This window comes from Erithacus rubecula (genome assembly GCF_903797595.1).
Source record: "Erithacus rubecula genome assembly, chromosome: 20".
Taxonomy (NCBI): Eukaryota; Metazoa; Chordata; class Aves; order Passeriformes; family Muscicapidae; genus Erithacus; species Erithacus rubecula.
The window spans coordinates 11,424,908-11,436,605 of NC_136672.1; the positions used below are offsets into that span (position 1 = coordinate 11,424,908).

General features: G+C 59.3%; 1 protein-coding gene across 2 annotated transcripts in view; it reads left to right on the forward strand.

Moving 5' to 3' along the window:
• DNAH17 (dynein axonemal heavy chain 17) overlaps positions 1–11,698 on the forward strand; it is a 34,963-nt gene that overhangs the window by 19,807 nt on the left and 3,458 nt on the right. For both annotated transcript variants that reach the window (XM_079323667.1, XM_079323668.1), the window contains exons 54-76: positions 489–755; positions 1,154–1,315; positions 1,688–1,921; positions 2,106–2,270; positions 2,365–2,460; positions 2,541–2,758; positions 3,330–3,537; positions 5,107–5,222; positions 5,452–5,644; positions 5,723–5,958; positions 6,228–6,344; positions 6,828–7,032; positions 7,358–7,522; positions 7,633–7,773; positions 7,913–8,083; positions 8,228–8,350; positions 8,481–8,674; positions 8,772–8,920; positions 9,026–9,153; positions 9,382–9,609; positions 10,054–10,245; positions 10,789–10,968; positions 11,281–11,463. In XM_079323667.1, the coding sequence (XP_079179793.1) occupies positions 489–755; positions 1,154–1,315; positions 1,688–1,921; positions 2,106–2,270; positions 2,365–2,460; positions 2,541–2,758; positions 3,330–3,537; positions 5,107–5,222; positions 5,452–5,644; positions 5,723–5,958; positions 6,228–6,344; positions 6,828–7,032; positions 7,358–7,522; positions 7,633–7,773; positions 7,913–8,083; positions 8,228–8,350; positions 8,481–8,674; positions 8,772–8,920; positions 9,026–9,153; positions 9,382–9,609; positions 10,054–10,245; positions 10,789–10,968; positions 11,281–11,463 (4,071 nt within the window). The remainder of the gene's footprint in view (positions 1–488; positions 756–1,153; positions 1,316–1,687; positions 1,922–2,105; positions 2,271–2,364; positions 2,461–2,540; positions 2,759–3,329; positions 3,538–5,106; positions 5,223–5,451; positions 5,645–5,722; positions 5,959–6,227; positions 6,345–6,827; positions 7,033–7,357; positions 7,523–7,632; positions 7,774–7,912; positions 8,084–8,227; positions 8,351–8,480; positions 8,675–8,771; positions 8,921–9,025; positions 9,154–9,381; positions 9,610–10,053; positions 10,246–10,788; positions 10,969–11,280; positions 11,464–11,698) is intronic.

Here is an 11,698-nt window from a genome sequence, read left to right on the forward strand (position 1 = left end):
CCTGGCTCCGTGCCACCTGCCTGGGGCTGGGTGCCTGGGGTGGCTCTGCTCTCCTGGTGACACTGTGCACACGAGGGTCCGCTCACAGGTGACACTCAGTCCTGCCCCGAGGGCCACAGTGCTCCCCTCTAACAGTGGTGCAGGGGCTGTGTACTTCAATTAGTGCAAAACCACTTAATCAGTGGTTTGCCATCAGTCTCGTCTGCTTGCCCTCAGAGCCATTAACAAAAACATGGCTGAAGCAGTTTTTCTCGTGTTCAGGCTTGGATGTTTATTATATCTTATCAGAAAGTACACTCCAACACTCCCCAGCCAGGCATGGGCAGGAGCTGCTGGTGGCAGCAGGGGTGGTGGTGTGGGCAGAGATCCTGGCACCAGCTCCTTCCCAAAGGCTCCTTCCCTCCCAGCTCTCAGGGCTGCCCAAACTGGTCACTTTGGAGAACCCTCCGGGGGCTGGGCTGGGCAGTGACAGTTTCTCTCTGTCCCAGCTGGACCTTGCCTCCCAGTACATCAAAGCTGCTGTGAAGAACATCCCCGGCGTGTTCCTGATGACAGACTCCCAGGTGGCTGAGGAATCATTCCTGGTTGTGATCAATGATTTCTTGGCGTCTGGGGACGTGCCAGGCCTCTTTCAGGACTCTGACCTGGAAAGCATCATCGGCTCCATGAGGCCTCAAGTGAAGGCCCTTGGAATGGAGGATACAAAGGAAAACTGCTGGAAATTATTTATAGAAAAAGTCAGGCGCCAGTTAAAGGTGGGTGTTTGCTCTCCAGGTTGGTTTGTCTGTGCCCTTGATTTCCCTCATCCCAAACCTCTTTGCAACAGGCCAGAGAATACAGAGGTATCATGCCAGGATGGTGGGTTTAGGCAAAAGGAGCTTTCAGAGACTGCCCAGGTGCCCCCAGCCCCGGAGGCTGAACAGCCCTGTACTGACCTCCTTGTGGGCAGAGGGGTGAGCAGTTTGCACGGCCACACACCCTGCTGGGCAGTGCCAGGGATACCCAGAGCAGCACTGTGCTCAGCCGCTGCCTGCAGCCACCACAGGGAGCCCAGTGGGACAGCAGCGAATGTCAGCTCTGCAGCAGAACCCCTGGAGCCCCTGTCCCCAGCCTGGCAGCAGGGACACCCCACTGAGCCCCTGGCCTGCCCCAGGTGGTGCTCTGCTTCTCCCCCGTGGGCTCCACGCTGCGTGTGCGGGCCAGGAGGTTCCCGGCCGTGGTGAACTGCACGGCCATCGACTGGTTCCACGAGTGGCCCCAGGACGCTCTGGTGTCCGTCAGCAGCAGGTTCCTGGAGGAAACACCTGACATCGAGGTGAGCTGGGACTGGGGATGGGGATCTCGGGCTGCACTGCAGTCAACTGCAGCTCTGCTGCTCTCTGTGCTCAGTGTGCCCAGGGATGGGGCACTGGGAATAGCTCTGGGATGAATTTGCAGCTGGTTCTGGTGTCAGAGCCTGCAGCCCTGTGCTGTGCTGGTGAGGACAAATCCTCCCTTTCCAGTCTGTCCTGAAAACACCCCACAGGCAGCAGCCTGGGGACAGCAGTTCCTCCTCACACGGGTGTCAGGCCAGAGCTGGGCATGGGCTCCAGTGCCTGTAGCAGATCTCAGCTCTGGCCTCTGTGGCTGGACACAGGAGGGCTCGTGCAGGCAGCACTGCAGCTCCCTGCCTGTGCTCTCTGTGCAGCCTGAGGTCAAGGCCTCCATCAGCCAGTTCATGTCCTTCGTCCACACGAGCTCAAAGGAGATGTCCAAGATCTACCTGTCTGTGGAGAGACGCTATAATTACACCACGCCAAAGACCTTCCTGGAGCAGATAAAGCTCTACCAAAACCTGCTGGCAGATAAAAGGAGCAAGCTGTCTGCCAGCATCGACAGGCTGGAGAAGGGGCTGATGAAGCTGCAGAGCACAGCATCACAGGTGCCTGCCACAGCCTCTCCTGTGCATTGTGCTGCTCTTGTGCTGGGTCTGGCACGGCGGAGGGAGCAGGCACATCCCTGGCAGTGTCTGTGAGAGCCCCAAGCACACCAAGACACTGCTGATCCACGAGGCAGGGCTTGGCAGGATCAGCCCTTTTATCTGCTCTGTTTCTTCCCCCATCGAGGTGGATGACCTGAAAGCCATGCTGGCAGTCCAGGAGGTAGAGCTGAAGCAGAAGAATGAGGACACAGACAAACTGATCCAGGTGGTGGGTATTGAGACAGAGAAGGTCAGCAAGGAGAAAGCCATTGCTGATGAGGAGGAGCTGAAGGTGGAGGCCATCAACAAGGTGCAGAGTGCTGAGCTGGTGCCCAGTGTGGGGCAGGGCAGGGTGAGCTCTGCAGTCAGAGCCACTCACCCCACCCCACGTGCTCCCTCCCCAGATGGTGGCTGAGAAGCAGCGAGCCTGTGCCAGCGACCTGGCAGAGGCAGAGGTGGTGCTGTCGGCCGCCCGCGAGGCCCTGGACACCCTCAACAAGGTGGGCAGCCCCTCCCTGGCGAGCAGCAGGGCTGGCAGCCCTGGCCAGGCCATGCTCAGGGCCCTGTGCTCCCTCCCCAGTACAACCTGACAGAGCTCAAGTCCTTTGGGGCCCCTCCACCAGAGGTGGTGAATGTGATGGCAGCTGTGCTGATTCTGACGGCCGAAAACGGCAAAATTCCCAAGGACAAGAGCTGGACAGCAGGAAAAGTCAAGATAGGAAAAGCAGACACTTTCCTTGCAAGCTTGAAAAACTACGATGGGGAAAACATTCCTGAGGCGTGTCTCAAGGCATTTGAGTGAGTCCATGGCAGGTTCCTGCCCCTGACAGCCCTGCCACCAGTGCCCGGGGCCAGGGACCTTCACCCCAGAGCACAGCAGGGTTTGGGACAGGAGCAGATCCAGGTCTGGCCCTGCTGTCCCACCCGTGCCTGGGAGGAGCGAGAAGGGGTGCTGGCAGTGCCAGCAGTGCCAGCCGTGCCAGCTGTGCCAGTCGTGCCAGCCGTGCCAGCGGTGCCAGCTGTGCCAGCCGTGCCAGCTGTGCCACCCGTGCCAGCTGTGCCAGTTGTGCCAGCTGTGCCAGCCGTGCCAGCCGTGCCAGCCGTGCCAGTTGTGCCAGCCGTGCCAGCTGTGCCAGCTGTGCCAGCAGTGCCAGCTGTGCCAGCCGTGCCAGCTGTGCCAGCAGTGCCAGTTGTGCCAGCGGTGCCAGCTGTTCCAGCCATGCCAGCCGTGCCTGCTGTGCCAGCCGTGCCAGTTGTGCCAGTTGTGCCAGTTGTGCCAGCCGTTCCAGCCTTGCCAGCCGTGCCAGCTGTGCCAGCCGTGCCAGTTGTGCCAGCCGTGCCAGCCGTGCCAGCCGTGCCCTCCCCGCAGGCCGTACCGCAAGGACCCCAGCTTCAACCCCGAGTTCATCAAGTCCAAGTCCACGGCGGCGGCCGGGCTGTGCTCGTGGTGCCTGAACATGGTGCGTTTCTACGAGGTGCACTGCACGGTGAAGCCCAAGCGGCAGGCGGTGGCCGATGCCGATGCTGAGCTGGCGGAGGCGCAGCACAGGCTGAGCAAAATCAAGAGCAAGATCGCGGTGAGTGCGCGGAGCCCGGTGACAACCGAGCGCGGTCCCCGAAGGGAGACCGCCCCCACCCCCGGCCCTGTCTGTCTTTGCTGTGATTTAGTCTTTTCTTTCACTGTATTTCTTGCTTTGCTTCTTTTGCTTCTCATTTTCCTTTCAGTCTATTTCTGACTTTGCTGTTCTCTTTCTCACTTTTTTCTGTCTCTCTAACTGTGTTTCTGTTTCTAACTCGGTCTGTCTCTCTGGTTCTCTAACTCTATGACTATTTCCTTATTTGTCTCTACCACTATTTCCCTGTAAGTCTATTTCTTTTTCTCTGTTTCTCTAACTCTATTTTACTATTTCTCTCTAACCCCAACTCTATTTTGCTATTTCCCTCTAAGTCTATTTTTTATTCTTTCTAGCTTTAACTCTATTTTTCAAACACTATTTCTAACTAACTATATTTTTTTCTTTCTAACTATTTTTCTTTTCCTCTCTAACTTCATTTCTTTTTCTCCCTATTTCTTTTTCTATCTGTTTCTAACTTTGTTTTCCTTTCTAGCTTTAAAATAAAAAAGCAGCAGTAGAAAATTTCAGGCTCCCTGTGAATTAAAACCAAACAAACAAATAAAAACTTTAAATAATAATTTAAATAAAAATATTTATTCCTGGGAGCCTGAAATTTTCTACACGCGTACCTGCACTCCCGGCCACGTGACCACCGGGATGTCACGTGTCCCTCCTCTCCCTGCCACGTGACGGTGGTGGGCGTCACGTGTACCTGCACTCCCGGCCACGTGACCGCCGGGACTTCGAGTGCCCCCGTCACCCCCACGGCATGACGTGACCCTGCCCGGGGTGACGTCACTGCGATGACGTTCCGTTGTCCCGCCCCCGGTTACGTGGCCATGGTGATGTCATGTGGTCCCGCACCCCGCCCATTACGTCATCACTACGTCACAGCATCCCGCTCCACCCCCGCCCCTTCCCTGGCCCCGCCCCTCACCTGAACGCCGCTTTAGCCCCGCCCCTCCCCTGGCAGTGACCCCATCCCGCAGCACCGCCCCTAATCCCAACCCCACCCAACGCCCCCCTCACTCGCACACTGGGCTGGTGGTCACGGCTGGGGTCACGGGGTCAGGGTGGGGTCACGGGGTCAGGGTGGGGTCACAGGGTCAGGGTGGGGTCACGGGGTCAGGTTTGGGTCACAGGGTCAGGGTGGGGTCACGGGGTCAGGTTTGGGGTCACAGGGTCAGGGTGGGGTCACAGGGTCAGGGTGGGGTCACAGGGTCAGGGTGGGGTCACGGGGTCAGGTTTGGGGTCACAGGGTCAGGGTGGGGTCACGGGGTCAGGGTGGGGTCACAGGGTCAGGGTGGGGTCACGGGGTCAGGTTTGGGGTCACAGGGTCAGGGTGGGGTCACAGGGTCAGGGTGGGGTCACGGGGTCAGGTTTGGGGTCGCAGGGTCAGGGTGGGGTCACAGGGTCAGGTTTGGGGTCACAGGGTCAGGGTCAGGGCTGTGATGGAGATGCTGCAGAGCTCTGGGGCTGTGGACCCTCCCATCAGGGCAGGGAATAACTCTGGGGCTGTTCTCTTCCAAGGCCCTGAATGCAAATCTGGCGAATCTCACTGCTCAGTTTGAGAAAGCCACAGCAGAGAAGATCAAATGCCAGCAGGAGGCTGACGAAACCAACAAAGTCATCAACCTGGCCAACAGGTACGGTGCCAACGTGGCCCTGCAGCTTCCTGGCTGCTGCTGCTCCCTGCATCACCTGCTGGCCCTGGCAGCAGGGCTGTGGAGCAGCAGAGCCCCCCACGCCCTCCCCAGATTAAAAAACGCCGAGATGAATTGGGCCAGGCATTCACGGGGGGAGGCAGCCGTGGGGATGTTTGGTGACAATGCCCCGGGTCACCATGGCTGAGCCCCCACCCCCTGTGACCCCCAGGCTCGTTGGGGGGCTGGCGTCCGAGAACGTGCGCTGGGCCGAGTCCGTGGAGCAGCTCAAGGAACAGGGCAAGACTCTGTGCGGGGACGTGCTGCTGGTCTCTGCCTTCGTGTCCTACATCGGCTACTTCACCAAGAAGTACAGGGCGGAGCTGCTGGAGAAGCACTGGGTGCCCTACCTGCACGGGCTGAAGGTGAGAGGCGCAGGCTCCATCCCAGGGTGCCTCCCCCCCTGCGGGGCAGGCACCCAGCAGCCCCTCTGTGCCCATCAGGTGCCCATCCCCATCACCCCGGAGCTGGACCCCCTCAGCCTCCTCACCGACTCTGCCGACGTGGCCGCCTGGAACAACCAGGGGCTGCCCAGCGACCGCACCTCCACCGAGAACGCCGCCATCCTCTGCAGCACCGAGCGCTGGCCGCTGCTCGTGGACGCACAGCTGCAGGGCAGCAAGTGGATCAAGAACAAGTTTGGGGAGGACCTGCGGATCGTCCGCCTGGGCCAGCGCAGGTGGGCCAGGGGCTGCGGGGTGGGCACAGGCTCGGGACGCACCAGCCCCGCTTTCCCTGCCCTTGGAGGGTGCAGAGTCGGGGCAATCACATCAGATTCAGGGCAGCAGCCTGGTGGTGCACCTGGCATCTCTAAGAGCTCTGTGGGAGCCGGCAGAGCACACGGGGTCCCGATAGCAGGAGGTGGAAAGGTCTCAGCGAGCCCCCAGAGCAGCCCAAGCCCCCACTGTGCACAGGCTCACCACACACACCTGTCCTGTCCCCCCTCAGATACCTGGACACCATCGCCCAGGCGGTGTCTGAGGGACAGACGCTGCTGATCGAGGACATTGGTGAGACGCTGGAGGCAGTGCTGGACCCACTGCTGGGCAGGACCACCAAGGGCAGGTGAGCACACCCCAGTGCTCAGGGCTTTCTCCTGCCCCAAGCAGCCACTGCTGCCCCAAAATGCTGGCAGGTGCACCTTCCCTGTGGGCAGCTTGGGAGCCTGATCCCCCAGCGTTCTCCAGTGTGTGCCATGCAGGACACCTGTACTGAATGTGGCCTTTGTGGCTGTTCTGGTCCTTGGCATCCTGTTCATTCAGTGATTCAAGGACCTGTTCCCTGGGACATCTGCCATATGGCACAATGAGCTGGAAGGGGAACTGCACCCCAGAGGCCATGGGGGGCTGTGGCAGGGCAGTCTCCAGCTCCTGCTCCTCCATCCTTGCCCTGCCAAGTCTGGTTTGGTACTTCTGTTCTTGCTGTGCCTTTTCCCAACCAAAGAAATTCATCCCAAGAGGCCAGGAACAGCACACAGACTGAGGGCATCTGCCTGTGATGAGTTACTGCCCAGTGTGTGGGGATTGATTTGTTTAATTAACTGAACAGATACATGAGAATTGGAGATAAGGAAGTAGAGTATAACCAGCAGTTCCGCCTAATCCTGCACACCCGATGTTTCAACCCGCACTACAAGCCAGAGGTGCAGGCTCAGTGCACTCTCATCAACTTCTTGGTGACCCGGGAGGGCCTGGAGGACCAGCTGCTGGCGGCCGTGGTGGCCCGGGAGCGGCCGGACCTGGAGGCCCTGAAGGTGCAGGGGCTGGAGGGGCTGGTGAGGGGTGGGAGAGGCTGGGGCACTGCAGAGCTTTGGCCAGGGAGCAGGAGAGCTCCTGTCCGTGTGCCCACTGCTGTTTGTCCAGAGCCAAGGGAGTCCTGAGCAGAGCCTGCAGCTGCAGGTCCCTGTGCCCCCCAGAGCCAGCACGGTCTGGGGACACTCATCATCCCACTGTGCAGGTGATGGTGGCACCCAGGAGGGGCCACATCCCCCTGCCCGGGCAGCTGGTGTGTGTGACAGTGACTGGTGCCAGCACTCTGTTCTCTCTTGGGTGACACGTCCCTGGGTGCTGTTGTCACAGGCAAGCCTGACCAAGAGCCAGAACGAGTTCAAGATCAAGCTGAAGGAGCTGGAGGACTCGCTGCTCGCCCGGCTCTCGGCCGCCGGGGGAGATTTCCTGCGGGACACGGCGCTGGTGGAGAACCTGGAGATAACAAAGCGCACAGCCAAGGAAATTGAGGAAAAGGTGCATGTGATCCCTGGAGCTGGTGCTGCAGGCAGAGGGACAGCTCAGCTGGGCACCCAGCAGGAGGGTGGGCACTGCTTTGATGTGTGATGGGGTTCTGGTAACACCAGGTAAAAGAAGCTAAAGTCACTGAAGTACAAATAAACGAAGCGAGAGAGAACTACCGGCCGGCAGCAGAGCGTGCGTCCCTCCTGTACTTCATCCTGAGTGACCTTTGCAAGATCAACCCCATCTACCAGTTCTCTCTCAAGGTAGATGGGGAGTGAGGAGGGACAGAGACGTCTGTGGGAGGGCAGAGCCGGGGGAGCACGGCAATTCAGTGTTTCAGCTTTCATGCTGCTGACAAGACCCCAGCAGCCACGTGCTGATGCCTGCTGGGATCTTCCTCAGGCCTTCAATGGGGTTTTTGAGAAAGCCATCCAACGTGCCACCCCCAGCGAGGAGACCCAGCAAAGGGTGATCAACCTGACGGACCAGATCACCTACTCGGTTTATGTGTACACGGCACAGGGCCTCTTTGAGAGAGACAAACTCATCTTCCTGGCCCAGGTCACCTTCCAGGTAATCCCTACAAATGTCTGGGGCATTCACGTGGCTTTTAGACAGCTTGTTCTCTGGTGCTGCTGTGGATGCTCAGAGCCTTTCACTCCTCATGCTGGGGCTGTGGGTGTTGGGTGGCTGTGATGCTGAACTCCCAACATCCAGGTCCTGGCCCTCAAGAAAGAAGTGAACCCAGCAGAGCTGGACTTTCTCCTGCGCTTCCCTGCCAAGACTGGTGTCACGTCCCCTGTGGACTTCCTGCAGCACCAGGGCTGGGGTGCTGTCAAGGTGGGTCTGTGCAGTCACCCACTGTGCCAGGGCAATGCCAGCACAGCCCTAGGGCAGCAGGTCTGGGGTCAGCTGCAGGGGGCCCTGAGGATGAGCAGAGCCCAGGAGTGATTTAGTCTGGTACCTGAAGGCACTGTCAGAAATGGAAGAGTTCAGCAGCCTGGAGAACGACATTGAGAGCTCAGCAAAGCGATGGAAAAGGTTTGTGGAGATGGAGGCGCCGGAGAACGAGGTGTTCCCCATGGACTGGAAGAACAAGACAGCCCTGCAGAAGCTGTGTGTGCTGCGGTGCCTGCGCCCTGACAGGATGACCTATGCCATCAGGTGCCCAGCACAGGCCCCTCCTGCAAGAGCCCCAGAGTGTCACCACTCCAGCTGCAACCAGTGCCTGTTCCCAACTCATGGCTCTGTTTTTCTGCAGGAAATTTGTGGAAGAGAAGATGGGAAGCAAGTATGTAAAAGGCAGGAGCACTGATCTCTCGGAGGTGTACAAAGAGAGCAGCCCCTCGACGCCCCTGTTCTTCATCCTGTCCCCCGGCGTTGACCCGCTGAAGGATGTGGAAGCGCTGGGTGAGGCGATGCCCACCCCAGACTGGCACCAGCCCTGCTGGCCAGGCGGCCAGAGCTGCATGGCCCCAGGGCAGTACTGCTGCTGACAGCACGCTCCCCTCCCAGGCACGAGGCTGGGCTTCACCATTGACAACGGCAAGATCCACAACGTGTCGCTGGGACAAGGCCAGGAGATTGTGGCGGAGCACGCCTTGGAGGTGGCAGCTGCAGAGGGCCACTGGGTCATCCTGCAGGTGGGTGGGGGCAGTGGGGCACACCACAGGGTGCACAGCCCTGGTGGCAACCGGGCACACCAGGACACAAAGTCCTGCCAGCGTCCGGGCACAGCGTGCACGGTCACCCCGCCGGCCGTGGCCGTGCCCGAGCGCCTGGTGCTGTTCTGCACCTTCCCCTGTGGAGCCGCAGCAGGAACCAGGGCGAGGGGGCAGTGAGGTTCCCGAGGTACAGAGTTTCTTCTGCAGAACATCCACCTGGTGGCCCGCTGGCTGGACACGCTGGAGAAGCTGGTGGAGCACCACAGCGAGGACAGCCACCCCGAGTACCGGCTGTTCATGAGCGCCGAGCCGGCGCCCAGCCCCGAGACACACATCATCCCCCAGGGGCTGCTGGACAACTCCATCAAGATCACCAGCGAGCCACCCACCGGCATGCGTGCCAACCTGCACGGAGCCCTCGACCTGTTCTCCCAGGTACCCCCTGCCCCTCCAGCCCGTTCTGGCCAGCAGGTACAGCTCATCCCCTGCAGGGCTCCACAGGCTGAGCATCAGGTGTCATGCTGCACCTGGGGCCAGCCCTCGCCAGCACATCCTCCAGGAGAGTCCCCCTCTGGCAGGGGTTTAGGGGGAACCAGAGATGTCCAAGGGTTTCCAACACAAGGCAGTGCCAGGTTGCCAGTGCCTTTCCTGAGGCTGAACCTGGAGCTGCCTCAGCTGTCAGGAGGGCATTGGGGTGTGAATTCCTAATTCCTCCTAAGTGCAAAAATTACCAACTAGCAAATCATTAAAATACAATTGTATGCCTTTTTTTTTTCCTAATTAACACTTTCAGTTCTCTTTTGCCTACAAATGTTCTTCACTAGAGGGGCATCTGATAGCAGTACCGAGCTGCAGCCCAGCCTCGCTGTTCCTCTGCAGGAAACACTGGAGCAGTGCAGCAAAGAAACGGAGTTCAGGTGCATCCTGTTTGCACTTTGCTACTTCCATGCAGCGGTGGCTGAGCGGCGCAGGTTTGGGACCCAGGGCTGGAACAGGTCCTACCCCTTCAACAACGGCGACCTGACTGTCTCTGTGAACGTCCTGCACAACTACCTGGAGGCCAACCCCAAGGTGAGCACAGCAGGGTGACTGCTCCTCAGCACGGCACACACTGCAACAACTGGCCTTCCTTAGAGCATCCACCAGTTTGCAGCACAAATGCTGCCCCATGAAGCCCAGGGCCAGGAGCAGTTCCTCCCCTGCTCCCTGCATGCAAGGGGATGAGTTCTTGACCTGACTGAGCTGCCTGGAAGAGGCAGGAAAGTGCCTGCCCTGGCCATTGTGCCTGCCCTAACCCATGCCCTGGTGGTTCCCCCTAAAAATCAAGCCTGGCCCAAGAATGCAGGTGCAGTGAACAGGGCTGGTCTCACCTTTAGACCTGCCCTCACAGACGTGATCAGTGCTGGCTAGACAAAAAGATGGGATTCAAACCACAGATGGCTGTGTTCATACTGAGCCAAGGAGAAATCTGTGGGTGATCAAGAGCCGCCCCTCTTCCCAGCCCCAGTGGGTGCAGGGACTGTCACCTCCCTGCAGAGGTCAATCCCCATCACTCTGTGGCTGCATGGGGAGCTCCTGGGAGCGGCTCAGTCCCAGCCTGAGCCTGTGCTGCAGGTGCCGTGGGATGACCTCCGGTACCTGTTTGGTGAGATCATGTACGGGGGGCACATCACGGACGACTGGGACCGCCGGCTGTGCCGCACCTACCTGAGCGAGTACGTGCAGCCCGAGATGCTGGACGGGGAGGTGGCCCTGGCTCCGGGCTTCATGATCCCTCCCCGCATGGATTACGAGGTAACAAACACTGCACTGTGCTGTGGAAAGCCCCTGCTTTGACCCCGGGTAAATGTGTGTGAGCCCACGTTCCCTCTCGCTAACCAAGGGGAATGTAGGGACAGAGTCAGTCCCCTGGCAATGCGCAGAACTGCTGCAAAAGTAATTGCTGTGGTTGAGATGGCAAGGGGGAAACTTGGCTGAGACACAAGTTAATAAAGAGCCTCGGTGTGCACGGGCAGGTGCTGCAAAGGGCCCTGAGAATGGTGACAGCTTTGTAGGGCTCCTTTGCCTGCACTTCCAAGCTAACGCTGGCCCTGACCCCATGCCCAGGACTACCACCAGTACATCGATGACAACCTGCCAGGAGAGAGCCCCCACCTGTATGGCCTGCACCCCAACGCAGAGATGGGTTTCCTGACTGTCACCTCAGACAGGCTCTTCCGCACGGTGCTGGAGCTGCAGCCCAAGGAATCCGAGGCTGCCGGAGGCACAGGGGCCTCCCGAGAGGAACAGGCAAGTCACCTCCTGTCTCTTTACAGTAGAAATTAACTGATTTTCTTCAAGGTGAGGGGAAAAAACCTCTTAAGGGTGACAACTGAGGCTAGAGAGGGGAGACAGGTACAGTCCTGGAGACAGCAGAGAGAGTAGTCCCACGGCAGTAAGGAGGGGGTGGCAGAGGGAGGTGGCTCCAGCCCAGCCACACGTGGTCATCAGCCAGGGGATGGTGGCACACATGGCACAGAGGCAG